Raw genomic sequence first — 26,926 nt, 5'->3', positions numbered from 1 at the left:
CAAACTATCAAAATGTGTGAATTCATATTTCACATTTCTTGGTCCTAACCATAGGATTCAGTGCCTATTTGATGTCCTATACGTAAATGTTCTACATTTATTATATAAGGACACAACTAACGGCCCCTGCAATTCCTGGTTAACTCACAGTTGTAACCTACCAGGTGTGTTCTGCGCCTGCGTACTAGTCTGTGTGGCACTTTTCCTTTGACGCGACGGGCTTGCTGTCAAGAAGGAAACGGACATCCTTCTGAAAAATCCGAAACACGGACACGAACAAAAAAAAGAGAATAAAACAGACTAAATTAATATCAACTTCCCGATACATGTAATTCATTTCAGCGCATTTCCCCTGTATAGGTAAGGTTTTTTTCTTTTCCCCTGTTTGTTTAGCTAGCTTGGAGGTACTAGCCAGTTATGTTAGCTCGCGCTAGCATCCAATATGCTTATGTAGCTAGATTGCATTGCCAGAAGAAAATGTTGACATAAATGTGATAACAGTAAAAAAAWWWATATATATATATCATATTTAAAAGCGTGATAACGCAGTTATTCTTCACTTCCTTATCAATTTCGCTTTCCAGTTTGCTACCCATTCAATTGTTGTAAGTTGTTAGAAAATATCTATCCATCAAGACGCAAGGCTTAGAGTAACTTAGTGAGAGCTTTTAGCCTGGTTCTGACTAGACTGACAGATATACGGCGTTCCAACACCTCAGCCGTCTGTTGCTGATGCCATATGGGCCTAGTCAATGTAAAAACAATACTATATTATGGAACTATCCAAATGGCATAGCTTGCTACATTTTCCAAAATGTCAATTTATCTGAGGAGAAATGTTGTGTTGAATTACATTGGCCAGAGAAGCAACCGATGCTTATGTATTTCACTATATTTCACTGTTTCATGACTTGGTCATAAGCAGAGTTTATGCTATATCATTTAAAATCAATAAAATCATAGACAGCACTTTGATATATCTGTGCAGGTTTTTAGAGMCATTCAAACAGACATACAATAGGCCTACCTGAAAGCAACCAGATAGTGGGTTATTACTCAGCATGCATTGTGTAGACAGCTCCTCCCCTCCTTCGCCTCAGGGTCGTTCTGAACATAACAGCACCAAAACAAGCAATGTAGGCTAATGTTTGAAATKAAATGTGGTTTGCCTTTGCCCCAGGAGAATAGCTAGCCTATTATTTGTGTTTGTGTTGCTTGCATGAGCCGGAGAGAACAGTGTTTCAAGTCTTTCTCCTTGGTTGGTCTCCACAGGGCTGATCGTAGTGGACATGGATGCCCCTCTTCCCTTTTAACCAGCCCAGCCTGCCCTCTTTCACAGTGCCCCAGCCTGGATGAATGGAGATGAGACATTGTGGACCCATCAGCAGCAGTGCTTAGCATGAACATCCACACACTGGGTGATTCTCTGGGCCCTAGCCTTGCGGTGCGTATGAGTGGAGCCGCCAGTGGCTGGAGCAGTCTCTCTCTGAAGCCAGTGCCTACCGGGTGGATCCCCTCTCTGTTCCAAACCATGGTCCCTACGGGATACACCAAGCTCCAGGAGGAGCGTGGTCTGGCCATGGCCGACCTGGGGCCCAAACCTGATGGGAACGGCTACCGGCCTGACCCCCCTCACCTGGAGGTGCGCCGGCACTCGGACCGGGTAGCGCGGACGTCCGTTAGCCTGTCAGACGGTGGGGATGTGCGGTACTCTGAGACTGAGCCCATGCTCCCTGAGGGGACACTCTCAGGGGAGGAGGGCGATGCAGAGGAGAAGGAGGAAGAGGAGAGTCAGAGGCCCCCCACACGGAACATGCCCAAGGAGTCACCCCTGGCCATGGCGCTGCAGATCGTGGTGCCTTTCCTGCTGGCTGGGTTCGGCACGGTGTCAGCAGGGATGGTGCTGGACATAGTACAGGTGAGACTGGGATGGGGGATGGTAGAGCATAGGTCCTGGTGAGACTGGGGTGTGGACTAGTGCATGTGAAGTTCAATTAGGTAGAGGAGATGGATTTGGCACAGTTTAATTCAATTAGTTTATATTGTTTACTTATGACTCCATTTCATGTGTAGTCCAGAGTAAATGGCTGTAAGAGCTTTCAAGGGAGGTAATAAAGGGATATCTGTCTATTGATATTAAATTGTTAAAGGGATTCTCATAGCCACTCAGCAAATACTATTAGGGATAGGCTACTAGGAAGGAACCTACGACTGGAAGCTACGGCAGTTTGCCTTATCTACTTCTTGATAGAACGTTTGAATTTGAAGGTAGAATGTGAATATTTGAATGGGGACAACTTTCTAATTCAGACAAGCTGACAATGAACAAATGTAAGCTCCCATCTGCTCTATACTAGCCAGTAGCCAACAATAAACTATTAATAACAATGACATGTCTAATATTGCTGTCTCCTCTCCTTCTCTCTTTTTCTCTCTCCCCCTCATCCTCTTTTTCTCTCTCTCTCTCTCTCTCCCCTCCCCTCACCCAGCACTGGGATGCCTTTAAGTACATTACAGAGATCTTCATCCTGGTTCCGGCTCTGCTGGGCCTGAAGGGCAACCTGGAGATGACCCTCGCATCCAGACTATCCACTGCGGTAAGACACACACACGACGTCTTTTAAATACTGTCAAACACACTTCTGCACACAGACACCATCAATACGTTTTTGCACATTCTGGATATAACACACTCACACATGCTCTTCCGCTTGCTCTACTGCACCACAGCTATTTGAGAGTCTCCGCTTCTCTTACAAAACCTGTTTGAGATGTATATCAAGATGGCTTCCTGGTTTAGAAGTTATGACGTCATTAGTTTGAGGATTAAAGACCATCAGACATAGTAGATATGTAACATGTAGTTATGGTTATATGGATGACGTTGGTTATACATAGTGGTAATGTCTAGTTTTACCTGAGGCCATGCAGACTAAAGTGATGTATCATGCTTGCTGTTGTCATGCCTGGGCTTGTCTTTATAGGCTTTTGTTGTGATCCTCCATAGGCCATGTCTGGTAGGCCATATATCAGGTGAAATGAGATGGTTAGGAACAGGGTGTACCTTACAAAGACACAACTTCCTTAGTAGGCTACCACCCCTAAGGAAAATGCTAATCTTTACTATCTTATATAATCTATTTTGCCTGGTGCCCCTTTGAAACTTCCATGCTTCTTTACCATGTTAAGATATGGTTATGAGTTAAGCTATTAGTCTGTGGAGTTGTGTCCACTGCTGTAGAATAGCCTCTCACCCCAGGATCTAAGTCTAAGGGATTTATGAGCGAAATCTGCTGAGGTAGCGGTCTGTCTAGTTCCCCATGTCATGGTTCTGGCCTGCTCGCCTCCCTACCTCTGAGGAAGTACAGTTCCCGCTCAGCCCAGTCAAAACTGTTCGCTGCTCTGGCACCCCAATGGTGGAACAAACTCCCTCACGACGCCAGGTCAGCGGAGTCAATCACCACCTTCCGGAGACACCTGAAACCCCACCTCTTTAAGGAATACCTAGGATAGGATAAAGTAAATGGTTCTAACCCCCCCCCCCCTTAAAAGAGTTAGATGCACTATTGTAAAGTGGTTGTTCCACTGGATATCATAAGGTGAATGCACCAATTTGTAAGTCGCTCTGGATAAGAGCGTCTGCTAAATGACTTAAATGTAAATGTAAATGTAATGGTTTCCCAGACCCTACCTCCTTTCCCTGCAGAGAGAAGGGAGGTGCTGTTTCCACTAAAGGGATGGGCTGCAGACAGAACAGTGAACAGGCAGTTTGATGGCAAATTTGACACTCCACCTCGATCTTAGAGTGCAAACAAGCTCAGAGCGAGAGAGATTTGAAGGAAGAGGGCAAAAGACTGAGAGAGGGGGGGAGAGGGTTTAGAGGGATTTATAGAAAATAACTATTGTCTTGAAGGCAATAGTAGATTGGTAGACTGTTCTGTCCAGCAATAGTTTTTTAGATTCTGACCTTTGGTTCACTCTCTGCCTAGTGTAAAACTGGTCATATAATTGCAAAGAAAACAACCTCACTTCACCATATTTAATCTCTAACATATCTCACTTTCTCTCTTTCTATTTCTCTCTCGCTCGCCCGTCTCTACACTCTCTCACACACCATTACACTCTGGTTCTCCCATCTTGCTTCCTTACTTTTTTCCTCCCTCCCTTTCTCCCCCTATTGAAATGATGTGGGGTCGGAGAAGTTGATGAGGTGATGGGACAGAATTCTCTCTTTGTTCAGTTTGGCCCATTCCTCCCCTGCCTCTTTCCTCACAGATACACATTCACATCATTCTGTTCGGTCTCACACAGAGAAACTCAGTGTTGTGTTTCACTTGTTCCCTCAGCTCACTCCCTGTTCACTAAACTCAAAACTGCTAAGCTCTGCATACTTTTGCTAAGAAAACAGGAACAGTCACAAACCTTCCCATCTGGAACAATGCACTCAATTGAACATTGTGTTTAGTTTAATCATATTAGTTTGTAATCTGATTAGCGGTTCCTGCAAACTGTTCAAAGTAGTTATTAATCTGTTTTTTGGGCAGGCTATTTGAGTAGGAGATTAAAGTGAATATTGAATGAGTTGAGTTGCTGGTTGTGGTCTCACTGTGCAGGTGAATGTGGGGAAGATGGATTCTCCCATAGAGAAGTGGAATCTGATCATAGGAAACCTGGCGTTAAAACAGGTAAACACACACACACTGTCAGCTTCATAGCGAGCAGCAATGTTCCCTGAATTTGTTTTTGTCACCGAGCAAATTTCAGCGCAAACTTGAACGTTGTGAAAATTTAGTGCAACTTCCAGCGCATGTTTACTGTAAACACCTGAGGCTGTACCCGCTTTAGAGTGACTTACCATAAAAAAACAATGGAGACAATGCATCCCATAACATTTTAACATGGAAATAGCTGTTCTATCATTCAGCCTGCAGTAGCAGCCAATGTGTGGTGTTCAATGTAGGCCTACATTCCATGTGACTTTTGGAGAAAAACATACAGGGCTTGACATTAAACTGTTTATTCACTTGTCCGTCTGAAAGGGAGGTGACTGAAAGTGTTGTGTTTGTTTGTTCGCAAGAAACCACTTTACAAATTAAAATGTATTATTATTCCCATACCATTATTACAGAGAATCAGACAAATGATGCTACCCTTTGGCTATTAGCTACTTAGCTTATTCAAGCCTGTCTCAAAATACAACACTGCTCCTTAAAGACAAAAAAWGTAAAAATGCAAGCTGAGATCTACCGCTCAGATTTTTTTTAAACATGACATAAAAGACGTAAGAACCAATTAAAAACACTACTGTAGCAATGAGGTTTGTGCAGTAAGCTATAGGCCCAAAACATTATCACCGCATTTTGGCTTTACTTGAATTGCCCTGCTAATGCATTGTTGTTCAGGCCAAACATCCCTCTTTCCCTTTCCTCCACTGATCCTGACCAAAAAGGAGAACGTCTTCCAGCTGACAGCAAAACCGTATTATTTCTGCCACATGCACACATTCATGTTGTTACTCCTATGAACAGAGAAGGTGAAATATTCCTGGATATTAAAAAAGACCCAAGCCGCTAATAATAACAACAACGCAAACCTATGATACACTTTCCTACTCATTCATTACTTCTGCAGGTATTGTTGTAGCGCTGAGTGGGAATAGGAAGAACACACATTTTATGGCTTATTAACTTGATCAACTTTGCTGTAGCTTTCTTTTATGCCTGCTACGTTACTGCAAACACGGTAATTTGAGCAATCCGATTGGCCAGCAGTAGGCATATAGTGCACTTGACTTTCTCTCTGGGCTCGCCAGACACATTAATTGGTTCAAAATGGCAACAGTTCACCTACCCGGCGCGCAAGGCAGCTGAATCAGGTGCACCTAATGCCAAACAGCCCGAGACTAAATATTTATAAAATTAGGAACACAAAGCTTTATCATTGTTATTTTTTCACAGAAATCTTTGGCGATCAACTAGGAATGCCTTGGTGAACACTGAACTTCACTCAACTTTCTAGAGCAATCTCATGCTTCTCTATAAGCTAATATTCGTGCCGGGGGAGCTGCGCGCCCGTGTTCATCTTAGAGGGAACATTGGCGAGCAGTGTTGGATTTGTGCTCTTATCTCCCTAGCTGCGTAGTATGTGTACTTCTGGTTAGTACTTCTGGTAATTATTGACTGAGTGACTGATAGTGTTCAAGCACACAGTGTTTATTGGCCCCTTGACGAAGTGTCTTCAATGTTGATAGTGTATCATATAAAAGGAAAACATTGTTAGAAAAACAGGTTTATGTTATTCCTGTTAACACTGCCCCCACACCTCTCCCTTTCTCTCATTCCCTATATTCCTTCTCCCTCTGTCATCCTCTCTCTCTTTCTAGGTACAGGCTACAGTAGTAGGCTTCCTGGCAGCAGTGGCGGCAGTGGTTCTGGGTTGGATCCCAGAGGGGAAGTTCCAGATGAGTCATGCCGTGCTGCTCTGCTCTGCCAGCGTGGCCACTGCCTTCATTGCCTCTATGCTGCAGGGTACAGACACACACACACACACACACACAGATAGATAAGGACACACACATGTACTCTGATATGGAATGTGCGCAGTCAGACAATCAAACAGTCACAGCCCAACATATTATCACCTACTGCTGATGGGTCTCATGCTATATATTAGTAGCAAACACACATGGAAGTTTGAGGTATGTGCAGGCATGGCGCCCTGACCTCTGTACCGTCTGAACCCCAGGCTTCATCATGGTGGGGGTGATCGTGGGCTCCAAGAAGACGGGCATCAACCCCGACAACGTGGCTACACCCATCGCCGCCAGCTTCGGTGACCTCATCACCCTGGCCATCCTGGCCTGGATCAGCCAGGGACTCTACAACTGCCTGGGTGAGAGGAGGAGGGTTTGCACTGGATACTTCCAGATGGAAATAAGATGCAAAACCAGTCAACAATTATTATTTTTTACCCTCTATATTGAGTTCACAATCCTTCACTTCATCCTTCCTCTGTTTGTTTTATTTCCTCTTGAAAAAAGGTGAAAATGCTCAGTAAATCTGGCCAACAGTGTAAAGAAATGGTCCATTTGGAATCAGACTGCATCTTTCAACCACTAGATGGCACTCTTACGCTGTTATTTTTTGTGTCTTTAGTGGTAATTAATCAGAACAGACCATATCTTTCTCTCCCTCTCTTTCCCTCTCTTTTCTCCTTCTCACACTCCATAGTCCATATTTAATATGTGGGATGCCCAGCCTCACACACGCTTCCTCGCGTTACATTACTCAACACAGAGTGGACCAGCAAGCGTTTCCTTTGGAAAGTGTATTTTACTAACCTTGACGTGTCTGAGCCCTATGAAACAACCATTCATCACCAGAGACTCAAAATCTATGAAAGGCTACAGTAAAACCTCTGAGATAATTTAATAGAAGAGTTCATACCAGCTCAGTAAATCTGTCTGGCCTTGCCTGGTGGTGTAGGACAGGCTGTGTTCCAAATGGCACTCTTTTCCCTATGGGCCCTGGTCAAAAGTAGTGCACTACATGGAGAATAGGGTGCCATTTGGGATGTTACCACAGAGGACAGTGTCTCTGTTGTAAGGGCCAGCCTTGTCCGTCCYGTCCGCGGTGTTCTGCCTAATTGGACTAATGTGCAGTTTACTCACAGCTAAAGTTAGTCATTTTAGCCTGATGGTGTACAGAGATATCCAGGAGACTGTATATATACCCAAGGCCACGTGCCACGGTTGACTACTGCAAACATTTATTTTAAGACCTAAAGCTGAAACGTGGCAAGGGAATGGTGAACCACAGTGACACCCAGAGTCAAGCCTAAACCCAGGGACTGGTGGGTATACCTGTGTCATCATGACTGGGACTATTACCCAATTCTACCCACTGTGACTACATATAGCTCCCTTCTCTGGGTTTTATATCTGTCTTCAGGGGGTTGATGATGAGGGCCATTAAGTGTGTGGAATGGGATCATGGTGAGACGAACATCTCGTAAGGAGACGGGGATGATGGAGTTACATATCTCACTACTAGGCACTAAGCAGGTGTTTTCCCCTTCTCTATTCTCCAACATGACTCTGATTTAGTGCTGTAATATTCATTAGAGTTTGGCCAAAGACGAAGTGTGTGTGCGCATGCAAATTTCTGTATAAAGTAGACCCATCCAAGGATAATGTCTTGATAGTGAGTGATGAGTTAGATATGTCCTGTTCTGTAGCTACTGTACTGAGTCACAAATACAGCACTTCTTTGGTTTGTTATGAATCTCTGTTGTTTTCTTGCTCCCTGCTCTGTGTCATGCTGTCTTTCCTGGGGAGAGGAGGGACAGTATCTTCTCCCCTACTCTGTCAATCCTCATGCAGCTGAAGCTGATAAATGGTGTTTGTTGTTTTGTTGTTGTAACTCTCACCAGAAGGTTCACTGGGGATTACATCTGTTTTGAATCCTCCCTTTTCCTCTGTCTCTCTGTCTGTCTGTTTCTCTGTCTCCTTTAATGTACATATCTACCTCTGCACATTGATCTGGTACTGCTACTCCCTGTATATATGCTTGTGTATTGTTATTTTAAAAAGTACCCCCTTTTTCTCCCCAATTTTGATCTTGTCCCAGGTATTTTATTCCTTTTGTGTTAGTTTAACATTCTGCGTCATTGGGAAAGGTTCTTAAGCAAGCTTTTCACTGTAAAGTCTGAACCAGTTGTATTCGGCACATGTGATAAATACAATTTGATTTGTCGTTCTCTCCCTCTCTGTTTGTCTCTGTGTAGACTCTCACCCGTACGTGTCGTCCCTGGTGTGTGCCTTCTTCCTGTCTCTGACTCCAGTGTGGATGGTGATCTCCTCCAAACACCCGGCCAGCCGCACCCTGCTCTACTCCGGCTGGGAGCCTGTCATCACAGCCATGGTCATCAGCAGGTGTGTGTGGATGCTCTCACTCACTGTCATAGAGAAATAGCAACAGACTTGTACATTCACATGATGAGAATAATACAAAATTTTTTGCGTGTGAATGTTCTGTGCTTTGCAGTATCGGAGGACTCATCTTGGACAAAACCGTGTCTGACCCGAACCTGGCTGGCATCGTGGTGTACACCCCTGTCATTAACGGTGAGACGCAATATCACTGACTGATTAGACACTGTGTGGGTTTACAATGTGACTGACACTRTGTGGGTTTACAATGTGGTTTACAATGTGCACCAATTTGAATGAATTTACATTCAAACTTCGTAGTTAGAAAAATAGTGAGTAATGGACTAAATGCAAACGTCTGTCTCTGTATCACTGCTACTGTCAACCTCCTCCCATCCTTACCGGGGGACCGTTGCCAAGGCTGTTGCTGGCATTTTGACAACCGGAGATCAGCTTTTAATTAAACATTGTTAATGAGAGACATTTAACTCGATGAAAGGGAGACTGTGTGCTCTGATCTATGTTACTGCTGAGATGTCTACAAATCAGGAAATGGCTGGGTGATCTGGGAAGTGTGTGGACCACACAGACAAATGACTCTGGGGCTGGAAAAGGGAGGTTTCCTCACCAACCCTGTAACTATCTGTGATTTACAACACATAGAGCTGGTTACTATCGTATAGGGAGGAGATGACTAGACTGAGCCTTTCACTCTGAACATGCACAGTTCCTCTCTTCAAAACTAGAGAGAGAATATAAGAGGAGATGAGTGAAGCTGGTAAAGGAGAGGGAATTGGGGGAATGGAAGGATGGGAGAGAGAAAGGAGACTGGAATGAGAAATGAAAATGGGGAGATGAGACAAGGAGAGGCATGCAGACAGGTCTGTTGTCCCAGAACTACTCCGATGGGCGGGAGATAGTGGGAGACGGGACCCCCCTGTGGTCTACCCTCCCTCTGTCAGACCCAGTGACCCAAATTACAGCAGCTAGCCCCCCTGTTGAGGTGGAACCACCATACTCCCCAGACCTCTGGAGGAGAGGGAGAAGAGGGATTGAGTGGTGGACTGGAGTTGGATGAGAGGTGCAATAAAGTGAGGAATGTGGTGGAATGAGAAGGTGTAAGGGGTGATTAGGCAGGGAGGAGTGTGAGGGATGAAGAGGGGGGAAAGGAATACGATTGGAGAGAGACGGTGGGGGGAGGCGTGAGGGGGGGGGGGGCATGCTATTAGCCGCACCATGGAGTAGTTAAATGTCAGTGGAGAGGCAGCAAAGATTGAATTAAGTGGCCATAATCTCTGGGCAAGCAGAGGTGTCTGTTCTCATTTAGGCCTGCCTGATCAGGATAACAAGCACAGGAAGGGAGATGAGCCCAGCTACCACAAAATATACCCCTCTCCAAAACACAACCCTTTTGGTACTGTGCCTCTCTGGGTACTCTTTGGAATGCCCAAACTCTTTCTGTCCCTTTCTGTCTCACTGACCACATCCTCTCTCCTCTACTTTCTGYCAGTGTTGTGTCTCATRCACTATTTTGGGTTGGAGTGGTTGTCTGGTCTGCCCACCTGGAAGCTGTGAGTGTTTCTACATGAGCCGTGCTGCGTGGCTAGACTACTCTGAGTCACCTGTGTGTGTGTGGATATAAATTGCATTGTCCTGCTGTTCTCAAGAGCAATGTTCCTCTGCTTGATACAAATTACAATMTATATGAGGAAGCTGAGCAGTATTAGATGGGGCATGCTGTCAGTCTTTTAATTTTAAAAAATCCTCTTTCTCCCCCCTTTCTCCTTTTATCTCTTTCCCCCTACTTTCCCTGTCTTTGTCTATACCCACCTCTAACGTTTTTTCCCCTTCTCTCTCTCTCCGTAATGCAGTTTTCCCACACAGTAATATGTATTAATTATGTCTCCGACTGTGGCGATGCATCACTGCTGTCTCATGCTCCTTCTGGTTGAGAAGACTGCATTCCAAACCAAAACTCACACCCTTCCCTCTGTCCTAATGAATCTGGAAGGACTTGATATGTGAAAGTAATATGACAGAAACTACAGTACATCCCTGCTCTTTGGAGGGAGAGGTTGTCTTATCTCAGATCTGTGGCTGGAAGGCATCAACTGTTTAGGGAAGGATACAAATCTGGGTCCTCGCATTTCTCTCTAACCCTCGCTTCTGTTCTATACTCAGCTGCCTCCAGTCAGCGCGAGCCCTAAGCCTGCCTGTTCTGTCTGTTCTCCAGGTATTGGGGGGAACCTGGTAGCCATCCAGTCTAGCCGTATCTCCACTCACCTTCATTTCCACAGTGCTCCTGGGGAGGTACCAGAGGAAGCCAAAGGCTGCTACTACCCTTGCCGCACCTTCTATGGCACAGGTAAAGCACCTAACCAATACTCACTTAAACTGTGGAAATGTGATCTGTTTTAAACGGGGCATTCTACAGGACAGATTGCTTAGCATAGAGAGATTTCTCGTCCCTCTCGCTGTGATTTGAATACATAAATTGTACAGTAGGTGCTGCAGAAGGTACTATGTTAAGTCACTACCCCATAATTATCCCCAGTCAGTGTTTAGGCTGACAGATACACAGGTTAGGGACTGTCTTAGCATCTGTTCTATTGTTAGACTCAATTGCACAGTTCCAACTCCTCTCGTCTCCTCTCTCTCAGGAGCCAATCACCGTTCGGCCCAGGTGCTGCTCCTATTGGTGCTCCCGGGTCACCTGATCTTCTTGTACACCATCCACCTGATGAAGAGCGGCCACACCACCCTGACGCCTATCTTCATGACCGTCTACCTGGCTGCCGCCCTCTTACAGGTCAGTGGTGTGTGNACCATCCACCTGATGAAGAGCGGCCACACCACCCTGACGCCTATCTTCATGACCGTCTACCTGGCTGCCGCCCTCTTACAGGTCAGTGGTGTGTGCGATGGGGTGGTAGGGGATAGTTCCTTTGCAAACTATCCATAGCCTGCAAGTTCCTTTTCCAACTGTGACCTTCATCTRAGCTTGAAATTTCACTGGCTGACATTACTTTCTATTAAAAGCTGTTATTTTGCGAGACACCGCTATTATTGTGACACTATCACAAGCGAGCTGCGTTCAGAGACCCTTTTTCACTCTGCTTTCAAAACGCTTAAACATAAATGAACCACACGCATGATGAACGTCAACTTGAGATGAGAGTGCTCCTTACAAAGTGACTTTTGAAGGAAAATCGGGTGCGGCAGATAGCCTAGCGGTTAAGAACGTTGGGCCAGTAACTAGAAAGGTGGCTGGTTTGAATCCCCAAGCCCGACTAGGTGAAAAATCTGYCGACGTGCCCTTGAGCAAGGTACTTAACCCTAATTGCTCCTGTAGATCGCTCTGGATAAAAGCGTTTGCTAAATGACTAAAATGTAAATGTAGAAATGTGTGTATCCTAAGCATTCCTAGAGCTCTGTGGTTTTATCCCTGAAGAAGTCTGACTTGTGTGTTTTACCGCTTTGATGGCATTAGGATCGATTTATGGAAGCAAAGACTCTTTTACTATGGTGCTTTTACTATAGGTGTGCCATGGCATGCCACGACTGTCTGGAATGTKTGGTATTTTCTAGGTGTGCATTTGCTCTCCGCCTCTATCTTTAAAGTGGTTTGTTGTAMACAGCAAGGCCTAACTGCCATCCTGGAAGTCTTGATTCCGTGGAAATTAGCTTATGATAGTCTGGGGTCCATGTTTACTCACTACAACTGGTCTTTATAGGAAGGAAGACATATGTTAGTTGCCATTTCTCTTCAACTTCTAGTGAGACTTTAAACACTACGGTACTATGAGCAGGAGGGTATATGATTATTATATTTTTTTTTAACTAGGCAAGTCTAGTGAGACTTTAAACACTACGGTACTATGAGCAGGAGGGTATATGATTATTATATTTTTTTTTAACTAGGCAAGTTAATTAAGAACATTCTTATTAAAAAAAATAAAAAATGTTTACCTTTATTTAACTAGTTAAGTCAGTTGAGAACAAATTCTTATTTTCAATGACGGCCTAGGAACAGTGGGTTAACTGCMTTGTTCAGCGGCAGAATGACAGATTTTTACCTTGTCRGCTYGGGGATTCAATCTTGCAACCTTTCGGTTTCTAGTCCAACGCTCTAACCACTAGGCTACCTGCCGCCCTTGACGGCCTACCCCGCCCTTGAAGCCCTACCCTGGCCAAACCCGGACGACGCTGGGCCAGTTGTGCGCCACCCTATGGGACTCCCAATGACGGCCGGATGTGATACAGCCTATAACATTATTGAAGTATTAACAGATTGAGAAGAGATAATCGAGGAGAGCAGTGGTTGTTTTAGAGCAGTGGTTCCCAACCAGGGGTACTTGGCCTATCCACAGGGGGTAGTTGAGAATACTCATGACACCATAGGCCAACTGGTAAAATGCACATGTGGTAATTCAGAGGTACTCTGGGCAGAGCAAAATTTGGTTGGTGGTACAGTAACCAAAACAGGTTGGGAACTACTGTTTTAGTGTTCAGTGGCGTGTGAATATTTTAGCTCTGTACCTTTTTAAGAGGCAATAAGCAAACCACACTTTGCTGAAGTGAAAGTAAAGTGAAGAGACTTGTATCAGGCACAGAAACCCTACTCCTCGTCAGAAGTCTTGCTACACAACTACGCTGCGTTCGATCTCTGTGAGCATCTTATTAATCTAGGAATTTTAATAACAGTCAACATCAACACAGGTGAGTTATAAAAAAAAAAAGTTTACCTGGACAAGTAATAACAAACTTCATACCGTAGCATGATCACTTGTTAAACATGGTCTTTTTCACAATTAAGTAGTAAAACGGGTTGGTGCCTTTTCAAATATTTAAATACTAAAGATTGGTCARAATCATGTCTGGCTTGCCTGACAACTCTGAATCCTTTATTGAGTTGGTTATTTTTAATATAGAGAGCCAACTGAGTCCAGGAAATGCTTTATGGTTTCACCTTTGGTGTCTGTCTMGATATGGCCACCTCCAGCAGTCTCCTGTTTGAAGAGCAGTTCCTGTGCTCTATCTGTCTGGATGTGTTCACTGAGCCGGTCACCATTTCATGTGGACACAACTTCTCAAGGCCTGTATCAGTGGATACTGGGATACCAATGACCGGTGCCAGTGTCCATTATGTAAGGAGATTTTCTACAGAAAACCTGAGCTTCATGTCAACAYAATGTTCAGAGAGGTTGTAGAGAATTTTAAGAAGATGAGTCAGAGGTAAAGATGAGTCCCCTGCCAAGCCTGGAGAAGTGTCCTGTGACTTCTGYACTGGGAAGAAGCTCAAGGCCCCGAAGTCCTGTCTGGTGTGTCAGACCTCTTACTGTGAGACTCACCTGGAGACTCATCAGAGAGTCCCAGCCTTAGAGACACAAGCTAATCAACCCTGTGGAGAACCTGGAAGACAGGATGTGTAAGAAGCACGAGCGACTCCTGGAGCTGTTCTGTAGGACTGACCAGATGTTTCTTTGTGTCTTGTGCTTGAAAGCAGACCACATGATTCTGACTCTGTCCCTCTAGAGGAAGAGTATGGAGAGAAAGCTCAACTGGGGAAGGCCGAGGCAAAGTGCAGCAGATGATCCAGGAGAGACTGCAGAAGGTTCAGGAGATCAAACACTCAGTAGATCTCAGCAAGAGAGAGGCAGAGAGAGAGATATCAGACAGTGTACAGGTCTTCACTGCTCTGGTGCGCTCCATTGAGAGAAGCCAGGCTGAGCTCATTGATGATTGAGGAGAAGCAGAAAGCAGCAGAGAGGCAGGCTGAAGGGCTCATTAAAGAGCTGGAGCAGAAATCACTGAGCTACAGAGGAGAAGCACTGAGGTGGAGCAGCTCTCACACACACTGAGGACCACCTCACCTCCTCCAGAGCTTCCCATCCCTCGCACCCCTCCAGACACCAGAGACTGGTCTGAGATCAGTGTTCACAGTGATCTGTGTGTGGGGACTGTTAGGAAAGCTGTCTCAACTGGAGGAGTCACTGAATAAAGAGATGGAGAAGCTGCTTGAAGTCAAACTGAAGAGGATTCAGCAGTATGCAGTGGATGTGACTCTGGATCCTGATACAGCACATGCCAATCTCATCATGTCTGAGGATGGGAAACAGGTGAGAGATGGAATCACAGAGCAGGATCTCCCAGACAAGCCAGTTAGGTTCAATCTTGTTGTCTATGTATTGGGACAGTAGGGCTTGTCCTCAGGGAGATTTTACTATGAGGTGATGGTTAAAGGAAAGACTAAGTGGGATTTAGGAGTGGCCAGAGAGTCCATCAACAGGAAGGGGGATATCACACTGAGTGCTGAGAATTGATACTTGGCTCTGTGGCTGAGGAATGGAGAATACGAGGCTCTTGCTAAACCCAGTGTCCTGCTCTCCCTGAGAGAGAAGCCCCAGAAGGTGGGGGTGTTTGTGGATTATGAGGAGGGTCAGGTCTTCTTTTATGATGTGGAGGCCAGGTCTCTTATCTACTCTTTCACTGGCTGCACCTTCACTGATAAACTCTATCCATTTTTCTGCCCCTGTCTTAATGATGATGGTGAAAACTCTACCCCTCACAAATGGTTGTTTATGTCCTTATACTCCTTAATGATATCTAGTCTCTCTCATTGTTATTATGAAAAATCAAAGCAGTAAATGTATCCCCACTCCTAAAATGTTGTAATAAATAATTCCTTAATAAAAGGCTTATAGAAAATGGTTTCTAGGTTATTTCTTTTCCATATTTACATGTAATGCCATTGTCCCCTGTGAAAGAGAGTGGCTATGAGGACTTCTCTCTTTCTCTCTGCTATTTATAGGAATTATATACTTTAAAGTAGCTTGAATCAGGRGAACTTGATACTTAGTCTGGGGTTGTGGTCTCCCATTGGGCTAGTGGTAAGTCCTCACATTGCTTTCCATTTCTTTACTACTTCATCCAGTAACTTGTGTCAGAGATGGGATAGTGCCTTTGTTTCAAAAGGGAGAGGTTTGCCGTGGTTGTCCTGGGAGAGGACTTGAAAGAAGGTGCATAGGCATGCTTCCCAAAGGAGGGTGTTGCAACTATCCACCTCATTTTCAAACATTGCTATGGGCACAGCCAAACAACGGAAGTGATAAATTCGACTTCCCTACTGCAGCGCAGCAGTGGCAACCTCTGTGGGTGACTCTTGCCAGATTAAATTATTTTAAGGAGTCAATTTAGAGCATAAAAGTTGAGTAAGCCTAAACGAGTAAGTGTAATGTCATATTTATTTCATTCACGTTCGCTAACATTAGCTAGGCCTACTAGTTCTGTTGTGATAACGTTAGTTGTCAGAGTTAAGGGCCATCAACTAAGCCGATAACTATAGGCTACACCTACAGTGCATTCGGAAAGTATTCAACCCCTTTTATTTTTCCACATTTTGTTACATTACAGCCTTATTCCTAAATGGATTAAATGTCCCTCATCAATCTACACACAATACCCCATAAACTGAAATATCACATTTACATAAGTATTCAGACCCTTTACTCAGTACTTTGTTGAAGCAGCTTTGGCAGTGATTACAGCCTCGAGTCTTCTTAGGTATTACGCTCCAAGCTTGGCACACCTGTATTTGGGCAGTTTCTCCCATTCTTCTCTGCAGATCCTCTCAAGCTCTGTCAGGTTGGATGGGGAGCGTCACTGCATAGCTATTTTCAGTTCTCTCCGGAGATGTTTGATCTGGTTCAAATCTGGGCTCTGGCTGGGCCACTCAAGGACATTCAGAGACATGTCCCGAAGCCACTCCTGCTTTGTCTTGRCTGTGTGCTTAGGGTCGTTGTCCTGTTGGAAGGTGAACCGTTTCCCCAGTCTGAGGTCCTGAGTGCTCTTGATCAGGTTTTCATCAAGGATCTCTCTGTACTTTGCTCCATTCATCTTTCCCTCGATCCTGACTAGTCTCCCAGTCCCTGCCACYGCTAAACATCCACACAGCATGATGCTGCCACCACCATGCTTCACCGTAGGGATGGTKCCAGGTTTCCTCCAGACATGATGCTTGGCATGCATACATACAGAAATCAGAACCTAGGACATCCGCATCATATTTAGCCACACCATGGACAGCCACATCCAGCTTTGTTGGACTAAATTGTTTTTGGTATATTTTATTTGTCACTGTATTAGACTAAGTATAGGTGATTATGTTGAAATGTTAAAGTTGAAATAGTGGAGGCAGCTCCTGTTTCCTTTGCAACTTGCGGTAACTCTGTGTGGTTCTAAATCAACGGTTGTTTAGTGGTCAGAAAATGTTGGAAATATTAACTTGCTTGAGCATTCTGTAGGTCATTTAACTGTTTGTTACATGCAATATGCTTTTTGGACTTCACTGGACAGAGATGGCGCTCTGGTTTTGTGATGAAAAAAGGTGCGGTTGAATTTATTCTGCCGCTGTGTCTTATTGTCTCGGCCTTAGGCCTATATATCACGGTGGCAAGGCATATGAACTAACAGGTTATAGAGAAAACAACTAAATTATCACAACACATGTTGTAATATGGCTTTTGTTTCTGACTTGGCTTCCCCAGTGATTTTACCCACTCACCGCTACTGGTCACTACMAAGATACAGGCATCCTGTCTAACTCGGTTGCCAAAGAGGAAGGAAACTGCTCAGGGATTTCACCGTGGGACCAATGGTGGTTTTAAAACAGTTAAAGGTTAATGGTTGTGATATGAGAGAACTGAGGATGGATCAACATTGTAGTTACTCAAAAGTTTTAAACCTAAATGACAGAGTGAAAGGAAGGAAGCCTGTACATACATCCTGTTTGCAATAAGGCACTGAAGTCAAACTGCAAAAAATGTGGCAAACAAATTAACTTTTTGTACTGAATACAAAGCGTTATGTTTGGGGCCAATCCAACACAGCACATCACTGAGTACTACTCTTTATATTTTCAAACATGGTGGTGGTTGCATCATGTTATGGGTATGCTTGTCATCGGCAAGAACTATGCAGTGTTTTAGGTTAAAAATAAACWGAATAKAGCTATAAGCGCAGGCAAAATCCAAGAGGGAAAACCTTTCCAACAGACACTGGAAGACATTCACCYTTYGTCAGAACAATAACCTAAAACACAAGGCCAAATCTACACGGGTTGCTTACCAAGATGACATTGAATGTTCCTGAGTGGCTTAGTTACAGKTTTGGCTTAAATAGGCTTGAAAATCTATGGCAAGACTTGAAAATGGCTGTCTAGCAATGATCAACAATCAACTTGACAGAGCTTGAAGAMTTTTACAAAGAATAATGAGCAGATATTGTACAATCCAGTTGGCAAAGCTCTTAGAGACTTACCCCGAAAGACTCACAGCTGTAATCGCAGCCAAAGGTGCTTCTACAAAGTATTTACTCAGGGGTGTGAATACYTATGTAAATKAGATATTTCTGTATTTAATTTTCAATAAATTAGCTACATTTTCTAAAAACATGTTTTCACTTTGTYATTATGGGCTATTGTGTGTAGATGGGTGAGAGAGAGATTTAATACATTTTGAATTCGGGCTGTAACACAACAAAATGTGGAATAAGTCAATGGGTTTGAATACTTTCTCAATGCACTGTAATCTGTGAAAGAAGTTGACTAGCTYGCTTGCCAGTCTAGGCTACTTCCAGACACAAGACCTTGTTAGACTGTTTCAAGCTATCTAAAACAGTGAGTGCCTATAGCTTTGTACTGTGCGACAGTGTGAAAGTACAAACACTTCCCACGTTCGAACACACACACACACAGAAACGTATACACGAGACACCCAAAGCTTGCCTCTAAAACACATCTCGTTCAGTCGTCATTCCTAATGAGGAGAATTGAAACCGAGGCTAAATGGTTCCGTGTGGCTCAGCTGGTAGAGCATGGTGCTTGCAACGCCAGGGTTGTGGGTTCCATGTTCAGCCCCCTTTAACCTCAGACTCAGATTGTCATCCATTACAGGAAGCTAAATGAAATGACACAAATTCATATTTTTTTATATTTAATGGTTTCTTTCTGTCACTCTTATTAGGAAAATAAAGCAAGTATTAATGTAATGTCAATTAAATAAGAACAGTTTGATTAAATTGTTCCTAAATAAAATGTTTATAGAAGAGCCTGTTTTTTTTTTGTATTTTATTTACTTAGCCCTTGTAGTCTATGGTCTGGTGTCCTATTGTGCTAGTGCTAAGACGGGATGAAACATCTCTTGCGTTGTCTTCCATGTCTTTACTACTTCACCCTGTAACTCTGGTGTCAGAGATGGGATGGTGCCTTCGTGCAATAGTCTGAGTTGTGTCCTGGTAGTCCTTGGAGGGGACTTGAAAGAAAGTGCACAGACATGCTTCCCAAAAGAGGGTATTGCAACTATACCAATGAAAGGTGAACTATGACCACTGCTGATAGGTTTAACCTTACTAGCACTGAGATGTATGAACAGGAGGCTATGTAATATACATTTTCCAGTAGATTAGAGGAAAACAAATGGCGATTGAGAGTTTAACTCTGTGTAAAGATTAATTTCAGGTAACTGGCAAAATAAAGGAAACGCTAACATATTGTCTTAATAGGGCGTTGAGCCGCCAGAWCAGCTTCAGTGCACTTTGGCAGGGATTCTACAACCGTCTGGAACTCTATTAGAGGGATGCGAAACCATTCTTCCACAAGAAATTGCATAATTTGGTGGTGGTGGAAAACACTGCCTCAGGTGCCACTCCAGAATCTCCCGTAAGTGTTAAATTGGGTTGAGATCTGATGACTGAGAAGGCCTTGGCATATCGTGAAACATCAGCAAGTTGAGCAGTCTTCGTCAGTGAAGCTCCTGCCAAACGTGCCCCAACAATCATCCCTCTTTCAAAGTCACTGAGATCTCTTCTAGCCATGGTAGACAAAATAATGTGCAACTGGGCCTGACCAGCATTTTTATACATGACCCTATGCAGATGTGATGTTAATTCCACACCTGTGTGGAAGCACCTACTTTCAATATACTTTGTATCCCTCATTTACTCAAGCGTTTCCTTTTATTTTGGCAGTTACCTGCATGTTCCTTTTGAGAGCAGCCATAAGCAGACAGACCGGCAAAGAGGGGGCTATTGACGTCACTATGCTGAAGTAAAAGTAAAGTGGAGATGCTTCTATATCAGACACGAAACTAAACTTCCCAGTTCTTCAGAAATCTCTTTACAACTACGCAGTGTCTTTTATTCCTGTGGTTCTCTAAGGGCAGTAAGAACAGCATCAACACCAACAGATACACTCAATGTTTTACCTGGACAAGATCAAGTGAACTTTGCCATGAACATGGCTTCTCCTATTTTGTTATATTTTGAACATGTGTATTTGGTTAAAGCCTTTTTATAACTGAAATGGTCAACCTTTAGAGGATTAGTTTATATTTTTCCCTGTCTGTCTGGATGTGTTCACTGAGCCACTCTATTCCATGTGGACACAACTTCTGCAAGGCCTGTATCAGAGGATGCTGGGATACCAATGGCCTGTACCAGTGTCATTTATGTAAGGATAAGTTCCACAGAGAACCTGAGCTTTGTGTCAACATAACATTCAGAGAGGTTGTAGATGCATTTTAAGAAGATGAGAGTCAGAGGTAAAGATGAGTCCCCTGCCAATCCAGGAGAAGTGTCCTGTGACTTCTGCACTGGGAAGAAGCTCAAGGCCCTGAAGTCCTGTCTGGTGTGTCAGACCTCTGATCAACCCTATGGAGAACCTGGAATACAGGATGTGTAAGAAGCACGACAGACTCCTGGAGCTGTTCTGTAGAATTGACCAGACGTGTGTTTGTGTCATGTGCTTGAAAGCAGACCTCATGACACTGTCCCTCTAGAGGAAGAGTATGGAGAGAGGAAGGCTAAACTGGGGAAGACTGGGGCAGAGGTTYAGTAGATGATCCAGKAGAGACTGAGGAAGGTTCAGGAGATCAAACACTCAGTAGATCTCCGCAAGAGAGAGAGAGATTTCACAGTGTGCAGGTCTTCACTGCTCTGGTGCGCTTCATTGAGAGAATCCAGACTGAGCTCATTGAGGTGATTGAGGGGAGAGGCAGGCTGAAGGGCTCATTAAAGAGCTGGAGCAGGAAATCACTGATCTACAGAGGAGAAGCACTGAGCTGGAGCAGCTCTCTCACACTGAGTGTTAACTCGAATGACACAACGACAAGGTTCCAGTTTAACAAAGTTTACTATACCGTATGAACACACTCAAAGGTAGCCATTACACTCAAGGCTAAGTCCATCAATGACAAGACTCCCTGCGCAGGCGCACTCTTGACTGAGTGATAGCCCCGTAATAACAGAASTATAGGGATACTTAAAACATGAACTTAACACTGAGGACCTCCTCCAGAGCTTCCCATCCCTCTGCACCCCTCCAGACACCAGAGACTGGTCTGAGATCAGTGTTCACAGTGATCTGTGTGTGGGGACTSTTAGGAGAGCTGAGGAACTCTATCCATACTTCTGCCCGAGTAATAATATAMGTGGGGAAAACTCTGCCCYTCTGATCATCACCCCTTTCAATCACCCAATATGATTTTTAATGTCATAACTAARTGTCAGTCGTGAAGAGAAGGCAGTGTGAAAAATTACTATTTTAAAGGCCCTTTAATAAGGATATCTGGTAATATCTCTCTCTCTGTCACATGAAAAGTTTGTTTCAATTAATCTTAAATAAAGTAGGATTTATTTTAATTACATGTAATGCAGTTATCCCCCCCCCCCCCCCCCGCCATGCCTGCTATAAGTAAAAAAGACCCTGTTTGTCTGAGAACATGTATCTCTGCACTCCGCTACAGAGAGGACAGTGGAATTCGAACTTGCTGGTCTAATGTTATGTTCTGTGGCCATGTAAATGAACGTGTTCCCTTGCTTGTGAGCAGCCCCAGTGTACAGTCCCTGTTCAGGCTGTTCTCTCTCTGAGGAGTGGAAAGTTCCCCCTGCTGTGTTTGCTCAGGGTGTTATTCCCCAGTCAACAGCCTCCCTCTCTCACTCTCACTCTCTAACCCCAGTACACACTCACACCTTCAGCTGCTGCACTCGACTCTGCATCTACTAAGAACTGTGTGTTCTCTCTTAGAATTCAACCTCTATCCCGTCTCCCTCTACTTTAGAGAAATCTCCTTGCTTTCCCACACTTTCCTTGGTAGGATTCTTTAAATGGGGCTTCAGTGGTTTCAGAGATGGCATCATGCAATTCCGGCTGTGCCTTTCCCACCTTTCAAGCCTGACACGAAAAGTACAGAGAGCCCATCCAGGATCATCAATGTCTTCCACAGTTCGTTAGATCAAAGTAGATCACTAGAGTGAAGGAAAATGTTGTTCTCTGAACAGATAGATCCTTGCAATGTGCTCTTGTCTCATACAATCATTGGTTCCTGTAGGTGCTGGGTAGAGATATGAGGGGGAGACGGTCATGACCCCCTCCTCAGACCTTTTGGCAGAACACCCAGAATATGTTCTATAAGTTAAGATAGGAGATGTTGCCAGACACATGCAGGAACCAAACGTTAATTATGAATAACTAATAAGCTAAATCATGCAAATATACAGTGCATTCGGTAAGTATTCAGACCCCTTGACTTTTTCCACTATTTTGTTTCCTCATCCATCTACACACAATTTCCCATAATGACAAAGCAAAAACAGGTTTTTAGAAATGTTTGCAAATGTATTAAAAACAAAAGAACTCTATTACTTTTGTATAAGTATTCAGACTCTTTACTCGGTACTTTGAAGTACCTTTGGCAGAGGAATGCAGCATCGAGTCGTCTTGGATATTACACTACAAGCTTGGCACACCTGTATTTGGGCAGTTTCTCCCATTCTTCTCTGCAGATCCTCTCAAACTCTGCCAGGTTGGATGGGGAGCGTCGCTGCATAGCTATTTTCAGGTCTCTTCAGAGATGTTCGATCGGGTTCAAGTCTGGGCTCTGGCTGGCCMACTCGTGAACATTCAGAGACTTGTCCCGAAGCCACTCCTGTGTTGTCTTGGTTTAGGGTCGTTGTCCTGTTGGAAGGTGAACCTTCGCCCTAGTCTGAGGTCCTGAGCGCTCTGGAGCAGGTTTTCATCGAGGATCTCTCTGTACTTTGCACCGTTCATCTTTCCCTCAATCTTGAATAGTCTCACAGTCCCTGCCGCTGAAAAACATCCCCACAGCATGATGCTGCCACCATCATGCTAGCTGTCATGTGCCTTTTTACTGAGGAGTGGCTTCTGTCTGGCCACTACCATAAAGGCCTGATTGGTGGTCTGGCCACTCTCCCATCTCCACAGAGGAACTCTAGAGCTGTGTCAGAGTGACCGTCGTGTTCTGGGTCGCCTCCCTGACCATGCCCCTTCTCCCCCGATAGCTCAGTTTGAGTGGGTGGACAACTCTAGGAAGAGTCTTGGTGGTTCCAAACTTCTTTGATTTAAGAATGATTGTACGCTCTACGGACAATTACTTCGACCTCGTGGCTTGGTTTTTGCTCTGACATGCACTGTCAACTGTGGGACCTTCTATATAGACAGGTGTGTGCCTCTTTAAAAAAATATATATAATAATTTGAATGTCAACCAGTTTTTGCTTTGTCATTTATGGGGTATTGTGTATAGATTTTGTAGGCAAAAAAAAAAAGTTATACATTTTAGAATAAGGCTGTAATGTAAAAAGGGAAGGGGTTCGAATGTACTGTAACTTGTTTGTGTAAGCAGTATATAAGAGAACTAACTGGACTGCCCCGGCGGAGCTCCTGACAGACCAAGTACTACTTGGTGCATTAAGTTTGTTGGAACCTCTCCAGCTTTCTGATTTAATAAAGAATGATTAATTTAAGATTGACTTCAGGTGTCCCTGGTGGTAATTTCCACGACACTAGCTAAACACGGAATTTGAAATGTTAGTGTGTAATTGAGATGGGACAGAGGAGCGTCTTGACCTTCACCGCTGTCATACTGAGAGACCTGTTGTGTTGTGGTAGGCCCTCTTATTGGCCTGAATTTGATCATGCTGATATTGAGTACTACAGTTGGAAATTAGCTTTGTTGCTAACTCTGGCACTTTTAAATTGATGTTGACCATGAAATCTTGATTCATGCACACTGTCCCTGTCAAATAAATAAGTAGATTTGAGTCAGAATCTACTGTATATCTGTCGACCCATCTCCTAATTTCTTACCATGTCCTAATCTGGTCAAAGTTCTGTACCAGAAGTGCTGCTAATTTTACCAGGCCTGTCCATTTAAGAACAAATTCTTATTTACAATGACGGCCCGGCAAGAGGCCTCCTGTGGGGCAGGGGCCTGGATAAACATTTTTTTTTTTAAAGACAAGACGGACAACACAGATGGAAGACACTTGAAGGGAGACCTATGGCAACAACACAACCTGGCACAAACCCTAAGAGCAGAAAACAGCACGAATTACAGAAATGGCAGAGACAAAGCACATCACACAAAACAAATGTCAATGAGTCTCCAACTATCCAGTTTAAGTGTTTTGCAGCTCGTTCCAGTCGCTAGCTGCAGCGAACTGGAAAGAGGAGCGACCCAGGGATGTGTTAGCTTTGGGGACCTTGAACAGAATGTGACTGGAAAACCAGGTGTTGTATGCAGAGGATAAAGGGTATCTCAGATAGTGGGAGTGAGACCTGTGGAGTTTTTATAAATGAGCATCAACCAGTGGATCTTGCGTTGAGTGTGAAGAGATGGCCAGTTAACAGTGGAGTGTAGATCACAGTGATGTGTCCTGTAAGGAGCATTTGTGCAAATCTGATGGCCGAATGGTAAAGAACATCTAGCCACTCGAGCACCGTTACTGGCCGATCTGTATATTACGTCTCCGTAATCTAGCATGGGTAGGATGCTCATCTGAATCAAGGTTAGTTTGGCAGATGGGGTGAAGGAGGAGTGATTACGATGCAGAAAACCTAGATGTAACCTTAGCCTGCAACTTGGTTATGTGCTCCAGGAAGGACAAAGTACTGTCTAGCCAGAATTGGCTGATGTGAAAAGGGATGGCAGGGAGAAAGAGGTATTAGATGGGTATGTTTCTGTTCGTTTTCAAAGCAAATGTATTCAAAGCACACACTTGAAAACAAACTCATTTACAGACACTCACTTTAGACCAAACACATTCAATGCGTTTCCTGTGTAAATCTGTCTAATTAGAAAGATGGAGATAAAGGACTGATGCAGGCTCCCATCCAGCCGCAGGACATCAAACAGTGTCTGGTTCCATTCTGGAGAGTCTTCTCCTCTGCTCTCTTCTCTGCATTGATTAGACGGCTCTAGTTAATACTGTGGAAGGGGAAGGGAGGTTTGACGTGTTTCTCTGGTTGTGTCTGTCTGTTGATTGTCTCCTAAAATGTATTTAGACAAAGCGATTTGGGGAGAGTTTTTAAACTTCTGTTTTATTGTCTGTGTCGTGTGAGTGAGTGAGTGAGTGAGTGAGTGAGTGAGTGAGTGAGTGAGTGAGTGAGTGAGTGAGTGAGTGAGTGAGTGAGTGGGTGTGTCGAATGGGTATTTGGTGGACAGTGACACTCAATAAAAGGACAGAGGGGAAAGAAGATTGCCCTTGATAGACTGAGACGACCAGAGAGTGCCTTAAGAGAAAGAGGAAGTGTTTGATTCACTGCTCTGTCACAAGGAGTAAAGTCAGTATTATTTCAGGCTACCTACTTTGCACGCTACCCACTATGTGTGACGAGGCAAATAGACTTTGTCGCGTGACCCTTGGGGGTTTCCATACTTAACGCGTTCTGCATAGAGACAGACATCTCCAAGCCATCATTCTTAGAATCCTAGATGGACCGAGGAATTTAGACACACCTATGAAACAAATAATTCCCTCTTTATCCCAAGACGTGGTTGGTATATGCTTCTTTTGATTTTGGTGTTTGAAATTATCTGTTTCCCTATAATGTATTTGCTGCCGGTAACATTAGATTTCTCCTTGTTTTCCTTTACATATGGTTATCAGTCGAATGCTTAGTTTTATTCCTTATAGTATAGCTGTCGTACTGCCCCTCTGTCTCTGGTCGGGCTAATTGCAGTGGGCAGTGTTTCAAGCTCTTTGTTTTTTGGACAGTGAAACAGGAATAACACCAACCACTGGCAGACTTACTTTTCTCTAAAACACAATGGCCCAGCGCTCCTCTCCATGCTCTCGCTTCTCTCTCTCTCTCTCTTATTCCTCTCTTCAGCTCAGTTTTCTTTGTGTTTCCATGGTGTTTCTTAGAAAATATCTGTGAAGAGGTGTAATGTGGATTTTTGCGCAATTTCTCTCCCTCGCTTCAACTTCTCCGTGGGACGCCACTGTGCTTTGTGAATCACATGCGTATGTGTGCATCTGTTTTATATTGGTGGTGTGATGTCTTGCATAGCAAACAATTGGGGTTTTGCAATCAGGAATAGCTTACTTTGATTTACATGTGTGATGGTAATTGTGTTGCTGTGTGATAGCTTAAAGTTAGTTCGCTTAAAGACCTAACAGCTCTCTCACTTGTTTCTCTTGTGCAGATTTACATTATGTACACAACTCATTCTGTATATTAAACTCTCTCTCTCTCTCTCTCTCTCTCTCTGTGTCTCTCTCTCTCAGGTGTTCCTGTTGCTGTGTATAGCAGACTGGATGGTGTACTCTATGTGGCGTAGTGGTAAAGACCCAGACAGTTTCTCCATCCCCTACCTGACCGCCCTGGGCGACCTCCTGGGCACTGCTCTCCTGGCCCTCAGCTTCCAATTCCTGTGGTACATCGGCGACCAGGACAGCGACGTGGGTGACTGAGATGACCCCTGATCCCTGGTGGAGGGGTCACGCCCGTGCCTCTACCCCGACCCAGAACCCCTACCCCTTCTTCTCTTATGCCTTGCGGGGTTGTTGACGTTTAGGCGGTTTGCCTCGCTCAGCTATTGGTCGCTGGAACATTCCTCTGCCTCTCCTATTGGGCAGAGTAGCACTTAACAATATGCTGATTGAGCCAATGAGGAGCTACAGATGTTCATTTAGAAGA

At 44.2% G+C, this 26,926-nt stretch overlaps 1 protein-coding gene and 1 long non-coding RNA gene across 2 annotated transcripts; both read left to right on the top strand.

Annotated features, from left to right (window-relative positions):
* The first annotated feature begins 166 nt into the window (after nt 1-166).
* slc41a2b (solute carrier family 41 member 2b) lies at nt 167-26,926 on the top strand. The gene is made up of 11 exons (XM_024142250.2): nt 167-360; nt 1,273-1,918; nt 2,490-2,597; nt 4,614-4,685; nt 6,383-6,527; nt 6,745-6,891; nt 8,785-8,932; nt 9,045-9,124; nt 11,163-11,294; nt 11,590-11,738; nt 26,515-26,926. The coding sequence occupies exons 2-11, from the start codon at nt 1,400-1,402 to the stop codon at nt 26,698-26,700; spliced, it is 1,686 nt and encodes a 561-aa protein (XP_023998018.1). The 5' UTR covers nt 167-360; nt 1,273-1,399; the 3' UTR covers nt 26,701-26,926.
* Nucleotides 11,749-19,035, top strand: LOC139025665 (uncharacterized). The gene is made up of 2 exons (XR_011477276.1): nt 11,749-11,834; nt 17,476-19,035. It is a non-coding gene; the product is annotated as an uncharacterized lncRNA (long non-coding RNA).

Source organism: Salvelinus sp. IW2-2015, unplaced genomic scaffold (assembly GCF_002910315.2).
Source record: "Salvelinus sp. IW2-2015 unplaced genomic scaffold, ASM291031v2 Un_scaffold3039, whole genome shotgun sequence".
NCBI classification, from domain to species: Eukaryota; Metazoa; Chordata; class Actinopteri; order Salmoniformes; family Salmonidae; genus Salvelinus; species Salvelinus sp. IW2-2015.
The sequence above is the reverse complement of the archived record's forward strand: the minus strand, read 5'-3'. Positions and strand labels throughout refer to the sequence as shown.

Excerpts from the sequence above, each read along its gene's own strand:
- slc41a2b (XM_024142250.2), top strand. The coding sequence starts at position 1,400 with ATGAACATCCACACACTGGGTGATTCTCTGGGCCCTAGCCTTGCGGTG. Across the intron at positions 4,686-6,382 it reads GAAACCTGGCGTTAAAACAG|GTACAGGCTACAGTAGTAGG; the intron begins GTAAACACACAC and ends CTCTCTTTCTAG. Across the intron at positions 11,739-26,514 it reads TGGCTGCCGCCCTCTTACAG|GTGTTCCTGTTGCTGTGTAT; the intron begins GTCAGTGGTGTG and ends TCTCTCTCTCAG.